The sequence below is a fragment of the Plectropomus leopardus genome, chromosome 11, assembly GCF_008729295.1.
Source record: "Plectropomus leopardus isolate mb chromosome 11, YSFRI_Pleo_2.0, whole genome shotgun sequence".
NCBI lineage: Eukaryota > Metazoa > Chordata > Actinopteri > Perciformes > Serranidae > Plectropomus > Plectropomus leopardus.
Genome location: NC_056473.1, coordinates 7,296,963 through 7,323,985, shown reverse-complemented (window position 1 = coordinate 7,323,985; position 27,023 = coordinate 7,296,963). Strand labels below are relative to the sequence as shown.

Genomic DNA, 27,023 nt, shown 5'->3' with positions numbered 1-27,023 from the left:
AAGATGCCTTCAGCTCAAGACCGCAGGTCTGCAGGTATTGCTATATATATATAAATAAATATATATTTATATTTATATTTATATATTAAGAAAAAAAGCAGTTTCGCGCTAATCCTGCAACTGGTGGTCGATCCATGATAGTCGCGCTGAAAGTGAACAAGGGCAGGTGTGTTTCATTTTAGTCCACTGTCAGCTTTCCCTCGGCTTTCCGAGTGGCCTCCGTGCCATGTCAGCTGTTACATAACACCAAGGGTTGAGGGGAAGTGAGGGAGGACGGGTGGAACAATTTCTGAAACGCAGCCTTTATATTCCAATAGTGCTCATAGTGAACGGTCCAGCTTCAAAAATCTAAAATCAATTTGTTGCGCCAGATGTTTTGAGTGTGGCAGCATGCCACAAATAAATGAACGCAGTGGTAAACACACGGTGCCACAAATGCATCTAGGAAATACCACAATGTGCTGCTAACTGTGGACGCTTTTTAGGATTTTCCACTCTAGCTGCTGCTTGGTGGCTTTGGTCCCGTGAGAGAATTGCAGCAGACACCAGACACCACACCTCAGATACGCTGTGAAATACAGAGGGCTTTCTCTGACAGTGATAGGCTTAATCAGCGTTTTATGAACTCAGTAGGAAGAGCTTGAATGAAACAGCTCATTTATATTTAAAAGTCCTGCACTCCAGCTTTAACATGCTATTGATTGTTGATTGTTGTTAGCCTAACTGTATGCATACCGTAGAAGTCCATGCCAGTAGAGGTGAGGCATCAAATCGGCTTTCATGTGGTACATGATTCTCCTCTCTTTGGCTTGGTTAATGGGGAATGTCTCCAAGGGTTGTCCGTTATAGTCAAACTCTGCCAGAATCACCGTCTTGTAGCTTGTAACCAACGGACACGAGGTGTAGCCATCATACTGTAAACAAGGAAGTTACTAATTATGTATTTGTGGCTTTTTTCATCAGAGGCACTTCCAACAGGCATTTACACATCACTTACTATTTTATCTGGCTTCTCATTTTTCAGTACTTTGCTGATGGTTCTGTTCAAGATAGCAGTCTGTGCAGCTGACAACGAGAAAGCAAATGGTAAGTTTAATTTGTAAATTCTCTTTTTAGGAATTAAGAAAACTAATGATATGTCCCAAATCCATCCTGTATACTTATTCTGTGCAGTATGTGCTACTTACTGAGCGTCACAGCAGACAGTAGAATATTAAGCAGTTAGTGTACAAAAGAAAAAATAATCATTATGAGGGATGCACAATATTGGATTTTTTTTTATTTTTTGATATGACAATATATAACAACTAATTTGGCCAATGACTGATACCAATATTGATAAATCCACTTTTTTTGATGGCCCACCAGCAGATAAAGATAAAAAGTACAATGCTTTTCAGGGTATATAATATTCATTCATTGTGCAAAATAAGAAAAATACTTCAACTTAGGGTTGATGTTTTGTACATCTTCACTTTGTCAACAAATAAAAAAATATGGGTTTGTGATACTGGCAGAAATCAGCATGTTAGCTGATGTGCTGATAATATTGTGCATCCCCAATCAATACCTAATTTGAAACTTGCTAGACAGGACATCAAACTGCGACTTTGGAAAGTCACTGCAAGTCAAACCTCACCAATGAAAAGAAAACTTCCGTCATTAAGATTTGTCACTTTTTTTGTTCTCCAAGATCCTTATGGTGCTTTTTCACTACCATCCACAATTTATTTTATTTTTTCCAGCTTTGAGCAGCCTCTCCATTTCCTTTGTTTACTGCATTGTGGGAGAAAAGTATCCATCATCAGCACTTTTTCAGTGTGAAATGAACTGGGACACTGGGAAGTTTATAGACATGCCGGTGGCCTCTGAGGGGCTGTAGTAATACACAGCAGGAAGGAAAATTTTTGGATGGCTATAGCTATTCTTCAGTGTCCTACCACTAGTGGGGTAAATAATCTCAAGTTTGGCATTTGGTGAAGAAAATGCTATGTTTTGGGGGTTTTTTGCCATTCATACGTAAATATTCATTATCTACTTATCATGTTTGGCATTGCAGGGGGCTGGAGCCAATCCCAGCACACACTGAGAGAGAAGCAGGGCACACACTGAACAGGTCAGCAGTCTATCACTGAGTCGACACACACACACAGACACTCACATCCATGCAGAATTATCTCTCACTGTGAGGCAAACCACTAAACCACCATGTTGCCATGGTGTGCTTTCACCTGATCTGAATTCTAATTTTCCTGTGATTATACACTAAAGAAAACATGGTTATGGCCCTAAATCCTACACACTTAAAACACAGCAGAGATGTCATTTCAGGCCAGGTGTGCCATTTAGCATGACATACCTTGCATGAATACACTGAGTGTAAACGTGATGAAACACGATTAGATAGATGCTTCACTGCAATCAGATTGCAGTGGTGCAGGAAGTGATAAGCACTGATTTACAGCCTGATGTCATCATCAGTGATGTGAAGTTGCCATGAGTTACCCATCATTTAACAGTTAACAGACAGGAAATGACACAAACACAGGAAATTTAAATTAACTATGCACAGAGGGTTAAATTTTTCACCATGCAATTGTGTCACGCACAAAACGATTCTTTGTAAAATGTAATGGTACGATTAAACTCAAAAACAAAGGTAAACTGATATGATACAATCCGCCAGACACTAATGAGAAGTCTCCCCACATTACAAGCTTTATAGGGCGTGGTGTATGTTTTTATAATCTTGTGTAAATAGACAATTGTGCAATGCACACAGTGAAGAAAGTATTTTTCCAATTACGAAACCCAGAAGCAGTTAACAAGAGATATAAGTACAGGGACTGTATGCAGCAACAGAGTGCTTTCCAGTGTTGCATTGACGCAATGTTCAAACTAATGACACAATAATCACTTACCGACAGCAGCGGCTGTTTTGGCTGTAGGCAGGTTGGTACAGTCTCCAATCCCAAACACATTTGGATACCTCTTGTGTTGGAGGTTGTCTTTGTTGACATCTAACCAGCCAGCCTCATCTGCCAGCGGGCTGCCTTTAATCACAGCATGGGGCCCCATTGGTGGTGTGACATGAAGCATTTCATACTAATAAAGACAAACAGCAAAGAATTATTTCCTAATTTGGCATATTTAGGTGCAAAGTCAAGTCAAGCTTTACTGTCATTCATCTATATATACAGTATACAGCTGAACGAAATGCCTCTTGAACCAGGTGCCAGAGAAATCACATAAGGCATTTCACCTAAAATAGAGGACACTATATACAATACAAAATTAAACAAAAATGACAAAAAGACTCATAAATAGTATGCAATAAAATGCATGTATAAAAAAATAATGGTATGTGCAAGGATGGAACAGCAGAAACAATCTACAGTGTATCTACAGTGAATTAGTTTGTTGATAACATACAGTAACAACAGACAAAATGATGAGGAGTTAAAGAGGAAGGAAGTTTCATAGCACATAGGAGAATAGGCTGTCCATTGTCTGGAGCAATTTATACTATAGTATGTTAAAACTACCACTGAGGTGCAGTAGCACAGTTACCTCAACCACTGAGGTTTCGCCTGGCTTGTCAAGGTTTTCAAACACGGCTTCCTGCTTGTCCGCACGCACTTCAATCAGGTTTTGCCTCAGGTTCACTTGTAGGTCACGCTGTTTCACAATGTCCCACAATGAGTCGGCATATTTCTTGATCCCGAAGAGCACCGGGAGCGATGTGTTGTACATTACATTGGCCTTTGACCTTTTTCCTGTCTTGGATAGAGAAATACTTCATTTCATGTGGAAAAAACACACTTGACAGTTTTAAAAATGTACTACATTTGCATTACATTATAGATTTTAAGTACCTTTCTGAGAAAGGCATCTGATAGGTACATGATCTTCTGAGGAGCTCCAGCACATTTCACAGGAGTATTTGGGAAAGTGAACACGGCGTTCCCCTCTTTGAAGTCTTGCAGTGCTTTCCATGTTTTCTCCACAGTTTGGACCGAGTAGTTTGACCCAATCTTTGGATGTTCAAATCCCTCTGGCAGTCCCTTGATCTGCATATAAGACAAGTTTAAATTTCCATGAATGCATCTGAATGTAAATACAATAATACAGTTTACTATGAATGAACAAAACACAACTTCACCTTCTCATAATGTAGTTGTAAACCGAGAGCCACAATCAAATACTCATAGGAGATCTGTAATGTGAAAGAAAGTCTAAGTAGGACTACATGCACATAGATCATGTATAATTTAAAACTTCCTTTTATCAGAACTACCACTCAATGCCAAACCAGTAGATGACAGACTATTAATTTTATAACTTTAATATACACAGCAAACATACTTCAGTCCCATCATCTGTGCGGATAGTATTTGTGTCTGGGTTTATTTCCTGAACTTTAGATTTCACCCACTTCACTCCAGATGGCATAACACTCGCAGTGGGGCGACCTGATGAGGCTACAGTTTTTGCACCAGCACCAACCAGAGTCCATATTGGCTGATAGTAGTGCATCTAAGAGAAGAAAAAAAGAAATGTTACTGTAACTCAAACTGTTCTGTCACAGTTGAATGAATGAGAGCCACCACTTTTCACCACTTGCATTGTCTTCTAGTGATACCCAAAGAGAGGTGTGGCAAATAATAATCATAATCTCCTGCATCCTTGCCTCGCTGGGCTCCACAACGGCCACATTCTCAGCTCCCATCATCCTCTTCATTCGTGCACTCATCGAAATGCCCCCACTTCCTCCTCCAAGCACAAGCATTTTGTAGTGCTGTTTGGCAGAGGCACGGCTGCTCGTGTGAAAATGAGAGATAGCAGTGCCCGTGGAGTGGCACTGCCTCAGACGACGCAGTGCAGCCATTGTGTCTGGAGAAATAACAAGTCATTTTGGTTGGCATCAGTTCAGTTAAGATGTGTTCAGTCAACAACCTGCCCTTCCCACATTTCTCATTTTAAGTGGCTAGTATAGCCTTTTAGAGTAATAATTACTATGGAGAGTCTTAGCGACTGCTCATTACTATTATTATTTGTAATTTTCTTTTTTGTGTGACTTTTATGATCAACTTTAAAGACTCCTTTTTAAAATGTTTTTTAGAAACCGTCAGAACCGCCAGACTTGCAAGTGGGTTTAAAATGCATATTTTCTATAAAAATCTGCATAATCACATAATTTTTCACAGCCAGAAACCGGGGGATACGATTATTTGTGGTGGAGCGAGGGTCATGCATTGTCCACTACCATTTTTCACAAAAGGAGGCTCAAGGAAAAATATTTGTAGCTCCAGGGAAGGGAAAAAAAAAAATCAAGTCACACCAAGCCACCTCCTTATTCCGATAAATAAAGTACAGTCCCTTATATACAGCATTTGTTGTCCTGATATGCACTAATGACAACAAAGTGAGACCATGTTGCAGCTTTATCACCCAGCTATTGTAATAAAGGACCATCCCTGATACTTTGACCTGACAGCACACACACAGACACACCAGATTATAGGAGCAAATTTACGGTGGCTTCTCTTGACATGTTAAAGAGCAAAAGTTAGCATAATAAAATAACCTGCTTTAGCTTTAATGAGACATTCTGACTTCGACTTTGGACTTTTTACTCTATACCCCAATTTGACAAAAAACACAGACCCTTATAGCACAAGTAATAATGACATAATGACATAAGTTACATATATTTAGGGTGTTTACACCCTCTTCCGTGAAGCCGAACTCAAGCTGAACCATTGCTGCTGCATGCTGCGTAACCAACTGACAGAGCCTCACTGAAGCGACCGAAATGACAACACTCGTGTGGTACTTGCCTCGACTCGCAGTTGTGTTCACCGCCCGTTTGACCTACTGTCTGACCGCCAATTTAGACTAAATCCGGCAGAATAAAGTCCGACCGGTTTAGAGTTGTCATAGAAAGCAGGACTTCCCCAACTCGTGTGAAGCGTTGGTTACCCCGACGTGAACTTGCAGTCACCACCTTCAAGTCCAGGAACGTTCATCCCGCCTCCTTCGTTGTTCAACCAATCAGAAGCGAGTATTTTCACTGCCATGGTAACGCTCTATCTCAAGCAGACGTAAAACAGCTAAACTTTACGTAACAACGGAAGCTATTTCAGTCATTTTCGCAGTTTGATGTGTTTTGTTGCACTGTTAACTTGTCGAAAAAATGTTGCTACGTTGACACAAATCTAAATGTGTCTTCAGGCACTATATAAAGGTGGGCGTGTTTGTCTGCAGCCCTGTGGAACAGCACGTAGTCGTCCTGGAATGAACTCCACAACATATGCAGGCTACTTAATACACTTGACATAAATGCAGCACTTCCTGTAAACAATTAAGGAAAATACAAAAGTTTAACCCTTTGACACCCGGATTGACGTCAGTTTTCCTGCATTCAGACGCCTTTCACAATAATTTTAATCTCTGACAATTGGTTAAAGGAAAAATATAATTAACAACTTGGCAAGAAATGCCAATTTAAAATAAAGTTAATTTAAAATAAACTAACTATACTAACTATAGTTAATTTAAAATAAACTAAAATAAACCTAATTAAAAAAAAAAAAAAACAGTGAAAGGTAACAAGGAAATTATCTGAAAATTAGCTTGGATGGATAATAAGATAGAAAAAAACTATATCCAGAATATATCCAGAAAACTATATTTATAATTCTTCTAATTACATATTTGACATCATGTTTCAGAGAAAAAAATCTAGCACATTCTTGGGGTCATTTTCTATTTTGTTTTTTATTCATTTATTTATTTTACTTTCTTGTAATTTTCTTGTAGCTTTTTACTAATTTCTTAGTTTCTTGATTTCGGATTTATTTCAAGTTTCTTTGTAAACAATCTAAAATGTAACTTTCATACAAAACACCGATCACAGTAAAAGCAAAAAAAAAAAAATAGATAAAATAACCCCAAACAAAATTGCAAGATATTTTGTCCCAATGATTGTGCGTATCAGTCTATAAGGAAAGTGTATGTTGCCCACTAAACTACAGTGCAATAACGTCTTTATTTATGACTTGCCCATATTCTTTACATGCCCATACAGATTTAGCATTAAAATTGGGGTTTAATAGACCAATTCTCTCATAAAGCCGGAGCTGAAAACCTGGGTTTGAGCTGACTATGCCAAAAAGTGCATATTATAGCCTGCCAATTCAATATCTAGAAAACAAAAACATCTTCACCACCATGTCTTTGCATGACTCATTAAACTTTGACACACGCTTTAGTGTCTTGATAATTTTATATAAAAAGTGGTGCAATGTAAAAAAAAAAAAAGAAAAAAAAAAGGTGTTGACAGTTAAATCTTCCTCACACACTGACAATGAACCACTGTGTCATAAAGTACAAACAGTCATGTCCTGTTGTAAATTTGGTACCATGTTCAGGTTTTAAATTCCCTCAAGGTCTCATCATCTGCACTTGTTTATGTATTACACATTGCAGAATCACCACATCTGTTTTCCCATTGTACTGAAAGAAAAAAGCATTAGAAATATTTTTTTTAAAGTATGGCCATCATAAGACAAACACAAGCCAGGATCTACTTCCTCCTTGGCCATTGTTAACTGATTTACTGTAGAGGCATAATCTAACACAGAAGACTGTAGCTGTAAAATAAGACTATTGAGAAAGAAGCCCAATGGCAAATCACTTTACAACTTTTGGAAGCATTACCTGGGATGACTATGAGAATCGCAAACATACTACTGATAACGGTGTGCCCTGGCTTTTAAAAGGACACTGACTGGGAGCTGTAACTTTGGAACTATAATTACAGCTAAAACACTTTCCTCCCCTTGTCATATGTCTTATTCAGTATCAACCATACAGTAAATCAGCACGATCAGCTCATCTTAAAACATGCTGAACTCAATCAATGCACCCATGAAGAAGCTCACATAAAATAAAATGAAATAAAACATGTACCTATACACTAGAGGCCTGTGAAAAGATACTGTTCCACAAATCCCACACCTATAATAATAATAATAATAATAATAGAACTATATTATGATAATCTTTGCTTGAGTTTTGAAAATAAGTGTAAGTCCTCATGGGGGCGACATAGCAACATTTTAGCATTAGACTATAACACAATTATGAGACAATTAGGCCTGGCCCACTTTAATTATGCTTTCAGAGTCCCAGTTGATTTTCTTTCTCTTTTTTTTGTTATTGTTTTTGTGAATTTGACCTGAATTTTGTCACTTTAATAAGGTAAAAGTGCCCCTTTAGTAAAAGTATGTATTTGCATGCAAATTAAGTACCAAAAGTAGAAGTCATTATGGAGAATGGCCCATTTCAGAATAATGTAGGCTATATTATATTACTAAATTATAATTACTTAAGCAATGATATGCAGGCTGTATCTTATCTTTATCCAAAGGCCCATAGCTACATCATCATTTCTGTGTTAATTATATTTTGTGTTATTAACCTGAATCGTCAGAGTAACAAATATTATTAATACAGCTGGTGTAGTTAAAAAGGTACAATATTTCCCTCTGAAATTTAGTGAAGTATTTCAGTGGTTAGAGACAAGTCGGTTCAATTAGAGCCAATTCAAATATTCAGTTCTACAGCTCAGAATTTTAGCATCACCTTGTGTGTTTTAATGTTTGTAGAGAAATCAGGTGGGATTATTTTTACACACACACACACACACACAGAGAGAGAGAGAGAGAGAGAAAGAGAGAGAGAGAGAGAGAGAGAGAGAGAGAGATGCTCCTTACAGCACGCGCACACACGCGCTCTCGCATCTCCCCGGTGAAGGCTCGAGCCTCAGTTAGCTGATTTCTCTCTTTCTCTCTCGGAGTATCGTGATTGCTTTTTGTAGCTTGTGTGCCTGCAGCCATTTTCACAGCCCACACCGTCTGCTTTCTTTCTCTTCTTCTCACCGCAGCTTATCAGCCTTTGTTGTTCATTTTCACGAGGACAACCATGTCTGTTATTTTTTTGTTTGTTTGTTTGTTTTTTTTACTTAGGAGGAGGATAACAGCGTTTACTGCGGAAAGTATAGCTTGAAATAAATGACAGGATACATGGAGACAACACAAGACTGCGCCTGTGACAAACTTGCGCGAGGTAAGAAAACCCCATTTATCCTGTTACACAAACACACACTCACACCTCTGTGTTGCTCACCTGTGTCCTTTGCTCAGGAGACTCACAGTTCACTGGAGATTCACCCGCTGCTGCTCACACCAATACTTTAATTAAAGTTGCTCCTCTGAACAGAATATACACACTTTGCTTTGTGTGTTGCCTCAGACATTACATCAATTTTATTTCACACACAGTCACCCCACCTGCACCTCCTGCACTGCAATACTGCAAAACGCTCACTTACAGACTTTGCAAGTGTCGATGGTTAATGGTGATTTTCTCCAGTGGTGGAGTATATTCAGATCCTTTGAAGTCGCATTGTAAAAAGTATTGTCTTACAAGTCACTGAAGTGTTTTAAGCAAGATGTGCCCATAAACCTAAACCAAAAGTATATATATAGCTTTTTCATACAGTATGTTTTGAATGCAAAATCCCCCCACACAAACTGTCAAATAAATGAAGCGGAGTGTTAAGTACAGAATTTCCATCTGAATTCTGGTGATATAGAAGTGTGAGGTAGCATAAAATTGAAATATTGAAATATTGAGATATTTAATATTTATATATTTAGTACTGTGAATGTATATACAGTATAAGTAATAAAAGTCAATCTGTCCAGTGTTTTATTATACTAAAAATAATGGTGACTTGCAGTCCGATGTGGAATAGGCCAAATTATTTGGCGTGTGTAGTGGAGGGATTATGGGCTATGCCCACCTCTTTTTCTCTCAGTTTACAGTACGCTCAGCTATCAGCCAAAAAGCCATTTCATCATATCAGAGAGTCTACCCACTTCCTCCTTGATAAGCTGCCCAACCCACCTTATTTACTACCACTACACCACTGGGCATGACATAGAAAGAAAATAAATAATGAATAATAACAGAATGAATAATGATTATAAGCTACATTTTCTTTACATTCATTTTTAGGGAAACCCTCAGGAGGTCCGTGGAGAAGATGGTATTCTGGAGGAGAAATACTCACATTGGTAAAACGTCTTTTGTTTCTAGATCTAAAAAGATGTAGAGGAGAACAACAGGAAAAATGTGTTTGATGTGAGGTTTTACAGGTTTGAGGTGTGTAAATGGTTAGAATAAAAATTGCGGCTTTATCTTTTGAAAAGCTGGAGACATACCTTGTGTCTCATGCAGCTGTACAGAAACTCCTTATCCTGTCCTGGTGCAGCAAACTGCTTTAGAGATGAAATGAAGCAGTATACAGTAGCCTTTCTCTCTTTCTTTCTCTATTTGTGTGCGTGTGTGTGTGTGTGTGTGTGGTGTGTGTGTGTGTGAAATGTGCATCTATTTGTCATTTATAACATCCTGTAATCAATATGTGCCCCATAGTGAGGAAGGGACAAACTCAGATTTGACCCTGTTCTTGATTTAAAGGCTTTTAAATATATATTTATATATATATTTAAAAAATCCTCAAAAGAACAAAGAGGAAACTTAAAGTACAGTTGTCATTGTTTTGGAAACAGAATCTAATAGCTTCCTGTATTGATGTGATACTCCGGAGGAGAATGGTCTGAATTATTTCCTGAAGCATTTATGAATCATTTGACGCAAGCTTGAGCAGCTTGCAGTGTTACTCAAGAAAATAAAAAGCTCCTCCAGAAATAAGCCTGTTGAAAAAACAAGATAATGTCACGGTGTATTAAAAAAATCAGTAGTGCATTTACACATCTTCTAATTAGGTGTTTAAACAGACCAAAGCCATTCTTAATAATTAATTATCATAGTAACTGATAGCAGAACGAGGGCAGTCTGTTGTGTGAGAAGGTCTATCCTGTTCCAGCTCTGTGCATGTGCGTTATGCATAATTCAGCAATGATTTAACCTCGTTTGGAAATAACAGCAGCGTGCAGCTTCAGGCATTTCTCTCAAAGTTTTGATAAATGGTTTTGTCATGTTGCAGATGGCTTTTATTGTTTTGTTTGTGAGTGAATATATTTCCTGTTTAGAAAGCAGACTAAGAATAATAATGAGCCCTAATGAATCACCTTGACATATGAACCATGTGATGAATGCCAAAGCGTGTCATTGCAGATGAAGTCTCTAGTTCTTAAAAAACGGGCAGGCCCTGACAGAGTCCACGTGTCAGAGACACGCTGTATTTGATCAAACCCATAACCTTACTCAAAGTTTTACTTTCCATTTAAAGACTTTAAAGGCTCTTGTTGTGTATTTAGGCCAGTGATACCCAATTTAAGGCCCGCAGGCCAAATCTGGCCGCCAGTAAGGTGCCATCTAATTCACAAAAAAAACATGTGATTTCCGCTAAGTCCTAGCTAAGCCCCAATACCCTGAAATCCTATAAATGTCCCCAAATCTTAAAAAACACCCTCAAGTCCTAGAAATGTCTTAAAATCCTAGTAATGTCCTAAAATCCTGGAAACATGAATAGGGCTGCTGCAGTGGGCCCTTGGCCCCCTTTTACAAAAGTGGCCCTTCAAGCAAAGCGACTGAAGTATCCCCGATTTAGGCAATACTTCCACATTTTGGAAAATATGCCTATCTGCATTCTTATTGCCAAGGATTACACAAAAAGATTGATATACCGCTCTCATGTCTGTCCGCTAAATGTAAAGTGACATACAGGTGCTTAACTTTGCATGAAGATTGGAATTAGGGGAACATAAAGCTATCCTGGCTCTGTCGAAAGGTAACAAAATCTGCCAGCCAGCACCTCTGAAGCTCATTTTAAAACACCTGCCAATCAGTCTTGGTTCATTGTAGATTTATGACTTTGAACAGGTGGGCAAAAAGTCCAAAAAGGGGTCATAACAAGGCAGGCTGGAATGCTGTGGCTGAGATAACACAAAAGACGACCTTTGTTTGCAGGTGGATGTGTATTTCAGGGGATGTGGATATGAGAACTACTGTAGGTCATGATGGGATTGACAAACCGGCTAAATATTATACAAGGATTGCCTCAGTTTCTCAATATAATTCCAATGTTTCTGCCATTTTCATTATATGTGATTGAACCATTAATAAAAGCAACTGTAAAAAATAAAGAGCTTCGTGCCATCTATCATATGAAAAATAAAATTCAAGCTGCATTGTTTCTGTTAAGATCCTCTGAGGGCTTTGTCTTTACCCTTCAACAGTTTACTTAAATGGCAAAGTGGCTTCCTTTAACGAGACGACTCTCTCTGCTTCAGTGGATTAAAGAAAGAAAAGCTTTCAACAATACTGCAGAAGTACAAAAACATGTACACGGTTCTCTCAATGAAAACTCTCACTGTACCTTTGAACACAACAGTCTGAAGAATTCTATTCTTTTTATCGATGTGTTCTTTTATAACCTGTCTCTTGATAATGACCATGTGTTCTGTATGTAGAGAAGGAACGCCATGTGAAAGCCAACGCGCGGGACTATAATGACAAGTTCTCTTATGCAGTAAGTTTACCTCAAAATTACATTAAGCATGCTTTATGTACAAGTGTAGGCTGTGGTTATTTCACCAGTGCTGTCTCTGCATGTGTGTTTCATCAGGACAATCACATCAAAACCTCAAAGTACAACTTCCTCACCTTCCTGCCCATCAACCTGTTTGAGCAGTTGCAGAGGGTCGCAAACGCTTACTTCTTAGTACTTTTGATACTGCAGGTAGGAGAAACTACCTTGTGAGAACATTTATGCTTTCATTAATGTCATTTTTTAAGGGGAGATTGTTTGAAACTGAGTAAACTAATGTGGCTTTATTTTTCTGAAGTTAATTCCAGTAATTTCCTCTCTGTCCTGGTTCACAACCATCGTGCCTTTGGTGTTGGTGCTGGTAATCACGGCCGTGAAGGATGCCACAGATGACTATGTACGTGCAACTAGTCACTCTAATAGATCTTCTAAATGCTCCTCTACATCTCCTGCAATGAAATTGTTACCCCCTTTCTTTAAATTTCAGTTCAGGCATAAGAGTGACCAGCAAGTCAACAACCGGCAGTCTCAGGTTCTCATCAGAGGAAGGTACTTAATCCTCTGTCGTTTTCTTTTAAATGTGTAACTGTTGCAAGGCCAAATCACATGCACAAATGATCAATGCTGCTCAAGGACCTTTATGTGATTTAAAGGAATACTTCACTGACAAAATCACCACATGTATACCAATTTCTCATCTAGTGTTGCGTTGAATTTGTGTTTTTATGGCTCCATAAAAAAGCAAAGCTATGTTGAAACATCTGTTTGCAAACTCTCACACAATGTTTGCGGTATAACCCAAGTTTCATTTATTCATTTGTGTGTTCAGAACTTCCCAAACACATGCATTTTTCTGAGCAGTAAGCCTGGTTGAGTGTGTGCATTTTACAACGTTTTTTTTTCTCAAAAATTCAAGGTATACAGGGTGAGTAATGGATATACAAATGGTAATTTTTTTGGTTAAAGTGTTCCTTTAATTATGAGTCTTTTTGTGTCTGATTTCCAAGTTTGCAGAATGAGAAATGGATGAACATTCGAGTGGGGGATATCATCAAACTGGAGAATAATCAGTTTGTTGCTGTAAGTAAACTACTTTGTATGTGTAGAAATATTCTGTAAACTGGATGCCTTTTCGACTTGTTGCAACTTTAATGAGATGATGTTGAGTTCTGTCGCTTATGTTTACATATAATTACATATAAGAGAGGTGGATGTCAGCAATTAGAAGTTTCTTATGGGAGATTTTGGGGCCGCTGGGCACTCTTTCGGGTTCAGCGGGGCAGATTGATTTATTGCCTTCTCTGTGTTTCATATTGGTTTTACACACAGGCAGACATCCTCCTCCTCTGTAGTAGTGAGCCCTATGGACTGTGCTATATTGAGACTGCAGAGCTGGATGGGTAAGTGTTGCACTGGTTATGTAAAGTACGACTGAAGAATGCATTTGTTTGTGTGATGAAGGAAACGCTGTAATTGTGATTCATGTAGTTGATTTTTGCAAAAATGTAAAGGTCCAGTGTGTAGGATTTGGGGCAGTGGTATGTTAGTAATGACATAATATATGATGACATATGTGATAAGTTCCAATACCATGTCTTGAAGGGTTGGTGAGTTCTTGAAGTCGGCACTTTTTTTGAAATGGTATTATCACATTTCCTGAAAATCACCTGAAAATAGGAATCAGTATGTTTTTGTTACCTTTGAATGAGCCGTTTATCTACATAGGGAGCAGGTCCTTGTTCTTGCCATGTTGCATAACCACATTTCAACAGTGGCCCATAATGGACAAACCAAAGACTGGCTCTAGACGGGGGTATTTGCATTTTCACATGGGCCACTGTAAAAGGCAGCCCTTCTGCAATGAACAGCGTCAGAAAAAATGCTGATTTCTTAATGTGAAACAGATTCATTCAGTGTTTGTTTTTTTTTTGTTTGTTGTTTTTTTGTTTGTTTTTTTGCCGGCTTAAATCACTGGGTCACTTTGTTTTGGAAAGGTAGAGATCTCTGGGTAATTCAGCTCATCGTTTAAAGTCCTAAAAGTCTGAAACTAAGTTATCAGAGAAAAAAAGGTATGCAGTAGGTGCAGTCTCTCTGTGATGTGCCGAACAGCATTGGAGGCACACTAATTTATAACATGAAACTGCTTTATTCAGTTTTTTAAAATTTTATTTATTTATTTATTTTTTTACAAATTTAAGTCACTGGGTCAGTGTGTTTTGGAGAGGAGGAGACCTTTGTGGATAATTCCGCTGCCGGCAAAAACCTCCTGATCAATGAAAAATTGAAGGAATCCCAACTGGGAGTTTTCAGCTTGGCTCGAGGGAGACGTCTCAGCTGGTTCCTAACAGCTTGATACTACAAAATCCTACACACTGTCCCTTTACTGTCCCTTTGACTTTTCTTAACATTGTCTACATTTACACATCAACATAGGGACAAATTTGTTTTCGCCATTTCTTCCCAAACAGAGAGACGAATCTGAAAGTTCGTCAGACTTTGACCGTTACCTCAGATTTGGGAGATATCACAAAACTGATGGACTTTGATGGTGAGATGAAACTTATAATTCTAGTTCATTTCTACATTTGTATACATAAAATGCTTCTGGATTCCTCAGGCCTTCTGTATGTTGACATGTTGGCTTGTGTGATGAATTTTCTCCTGCAGTGATGACTGATGTTGGTAGGACTGCATTTGCTTTGCTCCTCAGGAAAAGTCATTTGTGAGCCACCAAACAACAAGCTGGATAAATTTACAGGAACTTTATTCTGGAGAAACAACAAATATCCTCTAGATAATGAGAAAATGCTGCTGCGGGGTTGCGTTCTCAGAAACACTGAGTGGTGCTTTGGGATGGTCATTTTTGCTGGTATGATTTTTTTCTATTATTTTAATGCTTTTATTCTCCACATCCATTATCCATAAACCCTCTTATTGTTGATGTTCTCTATCTTTGCAACAGGCTTGCAAACCAAACTGATGCAGAACTGCGGAAGGACTAAATTTAAAAGGACAAGTATCGATAAACTGATGAACACTTTGGTTTTGTGGGTAAGCTGTTTGTTGCTTTTACATGCACCATTAACAAACCAAAACAATTTTGTAATAATGATGGTCCATATTTCAGATCTTTGCCTTCCTCTTTTGTATGGGAGTTATTTTGGCCGTTGGAAACACTGTTTGGGAGAGCTGGATTGGCAGACACTTCCAGGTGTTCTTGCCTTGGGATGAGTTTCAGAGAAGTGCGGTCTTCTCTGGCTTCCTCACATTCTGGTCCTACATCATCATCCTCAACACCGTTGTGCCCATTTCACTGTATGTCAGGTTAGGACAAGGTTTACTTCCAAAATGCTACATAGCTGTTCTGAGTTAACTTCAATGTATTCCAAAAGGATCATGATTTCTTAACCATTTTTTCTCAACGATCAGTGTTTTACTCTGAATCAAGTTCTATCGTACAATAAAACATTTTATCGAACCTTCCCTCAGTGTGGAGGTTCTGCGGCTCGGTCACAGTTACTTCATTAACTGGGACCAGAAGATGTACTACAGTCAGACGGACACCGCGGCAGAAGCTCGCACCACCACCCTGAACGAGGAGCTCGGCCAGGTTGAGTTCATCTTCTCTGACAAGACGGGGACCCTCACCCAGAACATCATGGTCTTTAGCAAGTGCTCCATTAATGGAAAGACGTACGGTATGGAACTTTTTTTTGAAGCTCTTAAAAACTTTAAAGGCACACTTGAAAAGATTACACTAAAAGAACAATGTATATATTCACACAAAAGTATTCCCTCTATATCATCACTTTTGACCTACTTGCAGTGTGTGGTGGTGTTTGTGTCTGCAGAGAACCTGCCCTCTGCCAGTATTTTCTTAGATTGATTTGATTTGATTTCACTTTATTGTTAGAAATAACTCAGAAATTTGTTAGCTGTTTCACATACATACAAAAACATTTAACGAACAACAAAATTGTACAATAAATGCTACAAACCACAACAGACATTACAAAATTGGCATCACGGTGGTGTCGTGGTTAGCACTGTTGCCTCACAGAAAGAGAGTCCCTGGTTTGATCCCGGGGTGGGCGGGGGCCCTTCACCCAAACAATCTCATCTGAGGAAACAATCTCAACAGTTTTTAAGAGACAGTGGAATAAAGGAGACACCTCCATCATACCACTTGAAGACTGTGTCACACTAAAGAATAATGAATGGCCATAATGTACCCTGAAGTGCTCTCAACACAAACACACTCATTACATTACTGTTTTAATGGTTATTAATCACACCATGAAATTCTATTATTATAACATTGTGGGAAACAATTTTTCACTATAATTCTGCTTGCGGTTCATCAACTATTTCACTCTAAAAGTTGTTTAGGTTTAAACTTCAAAACACCTATACTGACCCTCAGTACAAAACTACCTATCACATTGCCATATATCTGATATTTAATATGTTGCTTTTTATTTTCATAGGTGACACTTATGATGAGTTTGAGCAGAAGGTGGAAATCACAGAAGTAAGTGAAGCTAAATAAGTACAAATTCTTAACTCAGTGACAATACCAATAACAATGTATGTATGTAATGTATGTAATGACGATGGTCCACGTGCCCTCAGAAAACAGCCTGTGTGGACTTTTCCTTCAACCCTCTGTGTGACAGAAGGTTTAAGTTTTATGATGGCAGCCTGGTTGAAGCTATAAAACTGGAGGATCCGGCAGCGCAGGAGTTCTTCAGACTGCTGGCGTTATGTCACACCGTCATGCCTGAGGAAAAGAGTGAAGGTAAACTGTGCACACATTCAGCAGCAAAAGAAATAACAGAATTAACTGAATATGTAAAAGTGGGTCTGATTGATGTTTCTGTTAACATGAAGGAAATCTGGTGTACCAGGCTCAGTCACCTGATGAGGGAGCCCTGGTCACTGCTGCACGAAACTTTGGGTTTGTCTTCCGGGCTCGAACCCCTGAGACCATCACACTGTGGGAGATGGGACGAGCTGTCACCTACCAGCTGCTGGCCATACTGGACTTCAACAACGTGCGCAAGAGAATGAGTGTCATTGGTTAGGTCTTCACTTATAACAGCAACGCTCCATTCAGCTAACAATTTGTCAACATGACATCATGTTTTAATTAATTATTAAAAATTAAATCAAAATCAACGTTAAGTTTGTTTCTCGACTGACTTCCCATTAACTTGTTCAGATCCCCTGTTCATTCCAGTAGACATAACTTTTCTAGGATGTCTAGATCTATGATAACTGTCAATCAACTCCACTCAAATGCCTAGAGTTATTTTACGTGATGTCTGTCAGCCAATCACAGTGTTCCACCTCATCTAAAGTGGACTGCAGTGGAGCCACGCCCCCTTTATTAACAAGCATTGCAGACCATGAGGAAAGGAAGAGGTGCAAGGCACATTTCAGTCCATTATTCATATAGTTAAAATACCTAATTTGTGCTTAAACAGTGTTTAAGGTAAACATGAGATGTAATATTACCTGTCCATGTAAAAATAATCATCGACAGAAAAAAAAATCAGATTTGCAGCCTTTGTTCAGGAATTTTAAATAAATATCCATCCTTTGGAATGGACGGTGGATCTATATGTCGCAGGAAAATGAATGGAAGAAATACAGTTTATATAGGGGAATACTGTTCAAATTTAATTTTCTAATAATACAAAAAGCTTTTATTGTATTTTATTAATTATGTTGACAGAATACTAATCTCTGGAGGTATTCCACATACTATTTTCAGGAGATACTTAAGAAATAAATGATATTTTCAGTCACAATGACAAAAATAAAAATGTGTTTTAAAGCATCACTTTATTCAGTGATATGATTTAGTTATTCATGAAAAGTAAATAATCAAACATGTATTGTGATTTTCACTATTAGGTAAGTTCTGTGTTAAGATTCTTCGTCCATTGGAATGAACAGAAAAAGAACCCATAATGAAGTATCTTATAAGTAAAGTATCAATTATTATTATTATTATTATTATTATTATTATTATTATTATTATTATTATTATCCAACGGAACTTATTATTTGCTAATGATTATGAGTGCATTTAAAGAAGAAATCCATCATTGTTATATTTTTTTGTGTTTGGGTTCTGAACAGGTTAGACATTTTTAATAATATCTGAATAGTCAAATATAAATCTCTTTTCTAAAAACAGCATGAAAGTGATACTCTCTGTGCACATGCTTCTGTTTGCAGTCTTTATTTTTTTTGTATGTATGCAAATATGATTTGATCAGAAAAGTAATGTGATCCCATGTTTTATTTTGTTGTTGTATTTTATAGTGAGAAACCCACAGGGCCAAATTAAACTCTACTCCAAAGGAGCTGACACTATTATCTTTGAGCGCCTGGATCCCTCCAGTGAAGACCTCATGAACACTACCTCAGAACATCTCAGTGTAAGTGTTGTTAGATTTGATAACACCACTTAATGACTACATTATTAAATAAGTGCACTATGCATCTGTGTTTATAGTTTCATAAAAATCGATAAACCAGACAAAGTACTAAATACATCAGCATGCATATATAATACTGAACTCTTGCAGCAGTTGGTGCACGGTCATGTTTTGAAAGTTTTATCAAAATCTCAGACAGAGCTGGATTGATTGTGTTTTTGTCTTAACTGAAAAATTTACAATTAGGCATTGAACGGCATGCTAATAAAAAATACCATACTCAGTAAAACGTCCATCCAACTTTATTTGCCAAAGCAGTTATATGTGGTTGTTTTCTGCAGGAATTTGCTGGAGAAGGCCTTCGAACATTAGCTCTGGCCTACAAAGATCTGGATGAAGATTATTTCGATGTTTGGGTGAAGAAGCTTCTGTTCGCCAGCACTGTAATTGAGAACCGTGAGGATCAGCTGGCTGTTCTCTACGAGGAGATTGAGCAGGGCTTGAAGGTAACATTGAAATCCTTTTGTTTACATCTTTGAAGCAATCAGTCTCATGTAAGTCCCTGCAGACTGTCTGCTGTCCTGGTTGAAGCTTCTAGGAGCCACAGCGATCGAGGACAAACTTCAGGAAGGAGTCCCAGAAACGATCGCCTGTCTAAATCTAGCCGACATCAAGATCTGGGTCCTCACAGGAGACAAACTAGGTAGCATAATCCATCTTAATTTACCTTTTATACCATACATTCTGATACTGTTAAAGCTACTGGGATGTAAATTGTGTAAACATTTCAGAGACAGCGATGAACATCGGCTACTCCTGCAACATGCTGCGAGACGACATGAATGAGGTGTTTGTTATCTCTGACCCCACACTGCTGGAGGTGCAGGAGCAGCTCAGGTGACACACCTCCACTCACACGACAGAATAACTGCACATCCTAAAGCAGGGGTCGGCAACCTTTACAAATCACACAAATCACCTTTACAAATTACTCAACCAAAATAACAATTTTTGGCCAATAAAGAAAAACAATCTATAGCCGCAAAACGTATTTGAACCTTTTAATGCAAGAAACTCCCTTTTAAGTCTTAATGAGCTCATCAGCATTATGTATAGGTAGGTTTAAATAAGCATTCTTTAATGTTTAATGAAAAGGTGGCTACTTATGATTTTTTTCATGATTTAACTCTGTAATGTTTGCAATGAAAGTAAGCAAATGTGTCCATGCCATATTCAATTCTTTATTTTCATTTAAGACTTATTATGGATTTGAAATCTACAGTTAGCTCTGTTAAGGAGACTCCTGCTGACATGGCCAACAGACTGCTGTAGCAACTGCTACTGACATTTGGCAAAATGTAAGGAAAAGCTGCCAGGCTGTAGATTTATGATAACATTTCAGTTGATGAAATGTTGAAACATTTTTTTTATTTGGTGTTTAGGTTACACATTTTTATAACTGGAGAATTCAGAAATCATTTTAGGTCTATAACATTAGTAAAGACAACTTAGAATATAAAAAAATCAGTTATTCATTTCCATATATTTTTTTTTGTCAAAGCAACAGGGAGCCAATGGAGAGGGACTAAAGAGCCGCATGTAGCTTTGGGACATCCAGCTTTAAAAAATTGTATTTAGTATCTATTTTAAATATTCTCAAAAACAGCAAGTGGGTCTGAAAGGCATGTTTTCTAAAAAATCTCACAAATCACACAATTTATCAGCTGCAAACTGTGGTGAAGGGAAGATCATTCTTTTTCCCCCATTTACTCAGGAAGGCTCAAGGGAAATATTTGTAACTATATTGAGGTTCATGGTATTGAAAACTCAATGTCACACCCTAGCCAGCCCAATTATTCAAATAAAGTACAGTCCCTAAGTCATGTCTTATCCAGTAGACTAAGATAATTGTGTCATTCAGAATAAGCTCAATAAAACTTTGAGAAACATGCTGAAAATGTATGTTAACTATTTTCCTCTTTCCTCAGGAGTGCTACAGAGCGCATTCTGGGCCTGAGTCGAGTCAGCAGTGAGGGAGATGTTGAGAAGGCAGATGTGTCTGGTGACTCTGTGTTTGAAGAAACCATTATTGCAGAGTATGCCTTAGTCATCAATGGACACAGTTTGGTAAGTTACTACAGCGTGTAGCTTTATATAGCATGTTCCTCTGTTGGGATGATAATTTTATCCTCTGCTTGTTTTTATTTTGGTACCGTTGCCTGCAGCTTTGTTAAACGGTGGTTGTCTCTGCTGAGTCTGCCGTCTCTGTACCTGCTGCTGACTGTGCCGAGTCTGTAATGAGCTGCTGTGCCACCGAGGGCCCCGGGCTCTATTACAGGTCTTCATTAACATCCATTTCCAGCCCCCTTGCTGTGCCCTGAGCAGCGTGCATGATGCAGCAGCAGCTCGGTGGAAATTGCCTCTTCAGGGGGTTGACGTTTTAGGAGGGTAACAGTATGGTTTAAACTGGTGTGATGTTTGTGTTCTCCCTGCAGGCTCACGCTCTGGAGCCACAGCTAGAGCACATCTTGCTGGATTTGGCCTGTTTGTGTAAAACAGTCATCTGCTGCCGGGTCACTCCGATGCAGAAAGCTCAGGTGGTGGAGCTGGTGAAGACGCACAAGAGGGCCGTCACTCTGGCCATCGGAGATGGAGCCAATGATGTCAGTATGATCAAGAGTAAGTCTCAGGGATGATCTCACTCATAGTCCCAGAGCTAATTAAACATAAGCATTATAAAGGAACATTTTTACAGCATCATAACATTTTAGTAGCTATATTTAGTTTTTTTGTCAGTCTGTATATCTGTCCAGCAACTTCAAAGGGAAATTTTAAGTATAATGTGCATTTTTTATACATTTAAGCTCAGGTATAGATTTGGGTGGATGGAGGGGAGACATACCCCTCAGTATTTACAACATGTGCATTTTGGGGCGTTTCCATCTGCAAGTCAGTATGGTTCAGTTCAGTTCGGTACACATTTTTTTGTGTTTCAGTTGTGAAAAGTTGTGGATGGTACCTTTAGTTCCTTTTGAACCGTCCTCATTTTTGGACACTCCTCTTCCAGAGGCACCTAGCACACAGATCAGTACTAAAAGGTTGAGCTAGAAATGCTGCAGTCTGTTCATTGGTCAGTAGAGAATCAACACTCTGGGCTGCTTTAACCACTGTTTATAGTGTGACACGTTTTTCATACATTCGTAAACTATAACTTCAAAATGAAATGATGTTTTGCAGCTTCTAGCAGCAGCTGTAAAAATATATATAATTTAATTCCTGGTACCTGTTTGTATGTGCTACATTTGGTTCCAAAGGTACTATACCACCATACCAAAAGCAAAATTAAAGACACAAAATTAAAGACATTTCCACCAAAAATTGATGCAGAAAAGGCTTAACAAGGCATAAAAATTCACCAGAATGCAGGAAATTAAGCATTTGACACCTAGAGGCGGAACCCAGCCCCCAAATTTTAAGTGTCCCCCCAGTGTTGAAACAAAAGCAATGCCCTTGCATTTCAGTATGTTTGTTTGTTTATTAAGATCCCCTTTTACTTCTGTTATAAACTGCAGCTACACTTCTGGGGTCTCCATTATTTTCATTTACAATATTTCATTTCCAAGATTACATAAATACACATAACATGTTGTTTTATTATTTCTTTAATCTTAGGGGAGTGACTGTGTGTTTCCTCCTCAGCTGCTCACATCGGTGTCGGCATCAGCGGTCAGGAGGGGATGCAGGCAGTTCTGGCATCCGATTACTCCTTCGCTCAGTTTCAGTACCTGCGGCGGCTCCTGCTGGTGCACGGACGCTGGTCCTACTTTCGCATGTGTAACTTCCTGTGCTATTTCTTCTACAAGAACTTTGGCTTCACGTTGGTTCACTTCTGGTACGGTTTCTTCTGTGGTTTCTCAGCTCAGGTAAGAATAGTTTTTACTTGAGTGTGTTTCAAGCTCATTATGTGGGTCAACAATCCCATGTCAGAGATAAATAGTCTGCTGACAGACAGCGACTGATGAGGTCATGTGGAACACCTTTTTTCTCTTACCTCTTTGGTTGTTGCGACTCATCTGTTAGCCTTTTTATGTCTCATGAGTTACATATTCTGCTGACGATGGTCCTTTAAAAAAAACAACTTTTTGTAACACTTTTGTTGCATATCTTGCACATGAAATAAATTAATATGTTGATTCTTTTCACATCTTATTTATTTTTATTTTTTTTTATTACTGCTCAGGCACTTTTACTCTGTCAATGGACTGGTTTTTTTTCTATATCTCAAGAGGACCAAATTTGGCACAAATATCAACTTGGACCCAAGATCTTGGCTGAAGGTCACTGTGACCTCAAAAAACATGTTTTTGGCCATAACTCAAGAAGTTCAATTTCACAAAAATGTCCAATGGGATAAAATGATAAAGTGACAACATTATAAATACAAAAGGTCAACTCCACTGTGGCATCATGGTGTTCAGCAAGAACGCTTTTATGGCCTTTATTGAATGTCATAACTTTTGGTGACTCTAATGTTGAGTGCCCACCTTGAAACGTGCTGATTGTATAAATCTTCTGTGCTGCAAAACAAATGTGAGGTGATGTTTCTTGTCATGCCACTTAAATAACATGGTCTGTAGATTTTACTGATGATGGCCCTTTAACCAAAACATTTACTTTCTGTCACACATTATAATATCTTATCACCTTTGTATAAATTGATAATCTGATTATTTTCGCATTTTCAGAGCCTTGTGTAAGTGTTTTATTTTTTTTGTCAGTGTGGGGGCAACTCTACTTTTAAATGGCATGTTGATTTTGGCTACACCCGCCTGACACTATCTTCATGTATGTAACTGTCCTCTCTCCACAGACTGTGTATGACCAGTGGTTCATCACCCTTTTCAATATAGTCTATACATCTTTACCAGTACTGGCCATGGGACTTTTTGATCAGGTAATACTGTGAAATATGTGATGAAAATAAAGCACTGATTATCAGAGTCAAATTACCTAATTATTTTTACATAAACTCTTAATTTCTACATTTGGACTCTTATATCCTTTTTGTTATTTCTTTTCAAGATCAAGTCATACAGGTGAATATCTTTTCACAGCAGACTCTTTTACTGTTTCATGCTTGGAAACTAAATATCTAACTGTGTGTGTGTGTGACTGTAAGAACTCTAAATCTTATTAACCCATTTCAATATAGGATTTTGTATATTGTTTATTTATCACACTCAGTTAACCATGCACAATAAATCCACCATCAAGCCCTCAATGCTTCCCCCTATCATATAATGAATATAATAATATCACATAACAGTCAGGATATCTGTTTCCTGCAGGATGTCAATGACCAGAACAGCCTTCGCTACCCGAGCCTCTACAAGCCCGGCCAGCAGAACCTTCTCTTCAACAAACGCCAGTTCTTCCTGTGCACACTGCAGGGCATGGGCACGTCATTCCTGCTTTTCTTTATTCCTTACGGAGCCTTCTCTGTCATGGTGAAGGAGGACGGCTCCCACTTTTCCGACCAGCAAGCGTTTGCTGTCACCATAGCGACGTCCCTTGTCATTGTTGTAAGTGTTCAGGTAAGAGTATAAACAGACAAAAATAGCCTCGTTGATTAGAAAAAAATAAATGTTTATGATGCATGTATGCTTTCCAGCAGATTGGACTGGACACACACTACTGGACAGCTGTCAATCACCTCTTCATCTGGGGCAGCCTGACTGTGTACTTTGCCATATTGTTTGCAATGCAAAGCAATGGCATATTTGGCATTTTTCCAAGTAATTTCCCATTCATAGGTAGGTTTTGTTCATTCGGATCCATGTGAAGATATAATATTGATTCTTGAACACTGAGTATGATTAAAAGTGTGTGTCCTCAGGCACGGCGCGTAACTGTCTGTCGGAGAAGAGTGTGTGGCTGGTCATTCTGCTCACCGCCGTGGTGTGTGTTGTGCCCGGCTTAGCAGTCAGCTTCCTGAGAGTTCACCTCTTCCCAACGCTAACAGACAAGGTACAATAACTGATGCATTTACAGCAATGAACTTTATTAATGTTTTCCCCATGGCTGTAATTCAGTGGTGAAAGAAACTAACAACATTTACTCAAGCACAGTGTTGAGGTAGTTGTACCCCCCTTTGAGTATTTCCATCTTGTGCTACTTAGTATTTCTATAGTACTACAATGAAGGGGGAAATATTGTACTTTTACTTTGTTAAAGTAACTTAGCATAAAATATATTTTGCTTCAAAACCACCAAATGCTTTGTCTTTATTTGAGTGCGAGAGATTGTGTAGAAAAATCAAAGTAATCAATACAGATATGTGCAGCAGAACTTTATTTTTCCTCAATTCCTGCAGCATTCATCATCTCAAAGCCCCTCAGATTCATACTCTGATGTTTTGGAGGGGCTTGACCCCGAGGCTGGGAACCACTGGACTGAACTACCTAATTGTACTCTATATTAAGTAGCTCCAACTGGACACATTGATGCATCAGTATTAACAATTTTTCTAATGATGTCATATAATGTAATATGTCAGTCAGAGGTGATACTTTATATGCAAAACTTTGATGCTTCAAGTACATTTTGCTGATAATACCTTTAAATGCAGAACTTTTACTTGCAGGGCACTATTCTTACATTGAGGTATTGCATTTTGACAGGTGCGTCATCTCCAACAGTCCAGGAAGAAACAGAGACCTCAGGAGCAGAACTTCAGGCGAATACGCAGGACGAGCTCCCGCCGCTCTGCTTACGCCTTCTCCCACCAACAGGGCTACGGAGAGCTGATAACCTCAGGCAAAAACATGAGGATGGGTGCAGTGTCGTCCGCTCGCTCCCCTGGAAAAACACCACACAGCTCCACCTGGATAGAAAACATGTTGAAGAGGAAGAATGAAGTCTCCTGCGTCTCTGATGAAAGCACAGGAGCACCTGAAAGCAGCAGCAGAGCAAAACAGACTCAACAGCACACAGACTGAACTACTGGACCTGACAGATAATAGACAATACCACAGGATACCACATGCATGGATCCCACAGACCAAGCAAAAGGTATGAATGTCTTTCATTTGGGTAAATTTATGCTCAAATCTTAAAACACAGTCGTACCTCTTTTTTTTTCATTAGTGTGCATCATGTGGGTGCTGGTAAATGTTAAAAAAGCCAGTTAAAATATGATTATCAAGAGGAACCATTTAAAAACATGCCGGCTGGTTGAAAACACATAATGTGCAGTTAAGATTTTTTTAATCTTTATAATGTAAGGCATTCATTTAATGGGCAACAGCTGGTATATTCTGGGACAATATTATGCATGAGTTGCCAAAATTTAAGAAATATTTGTCCACCTGCATCAAGCAATCCAATTTGATCCGTAAGTGGTTATGTCTTTTATTGATTGATGGAGAGATTTTGGGACATTTTAGTCCATTTAGAGGAAGCTTTAGCGGTAACAAGGCAAATATGTAATAAAATATATATAAATGATATACGCAAAAATAAAGGTAACTTCGAGCACCAGTACAACAAACTGTAACAGACCTCTGACTGTAAAGCCAATGCACTGAAACTTTCCTCTCAACCTACATCCAAAGTGCTACAATACAAGTGTTTAATACTGTACTTTAATACTGTAAATACTGATGTAAAGCTATTAAACATGATAAGCACAACTTAATTATTGATTTAAAGTGGTAACAAATAATCTTTTCAAACGGCTGTTTTGTTTCCACAATGGTTGACATATAGTACTTGCTTTGTGCTGTAAATCCAGCCTTCATTATCCCAATTTTTTATATTATCATACCTGGTGGCAGACAGAATTGCATAGTAAAAGTGAGGCTTGTAGGGACCCAATTTAAACACATACTAAGTCATTATTCTGTAGCTTTCGCATTTTGCCATCGAAATATACAAAAAAAAAAAAACCCTACACCAAATATTTGTCTATTTCCACTTCAAATCCATTTAAA

General features: G+C 38.4%; 2 protein-coding genes across 2 annotated transcripts in view; one reads left to right on the top strand and one right to left on the bottom strand.

Moving 5' to 3' along the window:
* Positions 1-6,006, bottom strand: part of sqor (sulfide quinone oxidoreductase) — a 7,566-nt gene extending 1,560 nt beyond the window's left edge. Inside the window, exons 1-9 of the mRNA XM_042495817.1 lie at positions 5,841-6,006; positions 4,691-4,893; positions 4,366-4,536; positions 4,163-4,216; positions 3,876-4,070; positions 3,571-3,780; positions 2,922-3,105; positions 998-1,065; positions 736-914 (exon numbers count right to left, since the gene is read on the bottom strand). Coding sequence (XP_042351751.1) covers positions 736-914; positions 998-1,065; positions 2,922-3,105; positions 3,571-3,780; positions 3,876-4,070; positions 4,163-4,216; positions 4,366-4,536; positions 4,691-4,888 — 1,259 coding nt within the window. The 5' untranslated portion in view covers positions 4,889-4,893; positions 5,841-6,006. The remainder of the gene's footprint in view (positions 1-735; positions 915-997; positions 1,066-2,921; positions 3,106-3,570; positions 3,781-3,875; positions 4,071-4,162; positions 4,217-4,365; positions 4,537-4,690; positions 4,894-5,840) is intronic.
* atp8b4 (ATPase phospholipid transporting 8B4) lies at positions 1,535-27,023 on the top strand. Its single transcript, XM_042495816.1, has 29 exons — positions 1,535-2,116; positions 9,033-9,132; positions 10,087-10,145; positions 12,507-12,565; positions 12,662-12,775; positions 12,882-12,980; positions 13,071-13,132; positions 13,591-13,663; positions 13,913-13,983; positions 15,052-15,131; positions 15,294-15,452; positions 15,546-15,634; positions 15,711-15,907; positions 16,073-16,281; positions 17,071-17,114; positions 17,216-17,381; positions 17,474-17,662; positions 18,917-19,032; positions 19,374-19,538; positions 19,624-19,735; positions 19,824-19,929; positions 21,021-21,159; positions 21,528-21,711; positions 22,732-22,955; positions 23,903-23,986; positions 24,381-24,626; positions 24,707-24,845; positions 24,929-25,059; positions 25,713-27,023. The coding sequence occupies exons 3-29, from the start codon at positions 10,115-10,117 to the stop codon at positions 26,028-26,030; spliced, it is 3,606 nt and encodes a 1,201-aa protein (XP_042351750.1). The 5' UTR covers positions 1,535-2,116; positions 9,033-9,132; positions 10,087-10,114; the 3' UTR covers positions 26,031-27,023.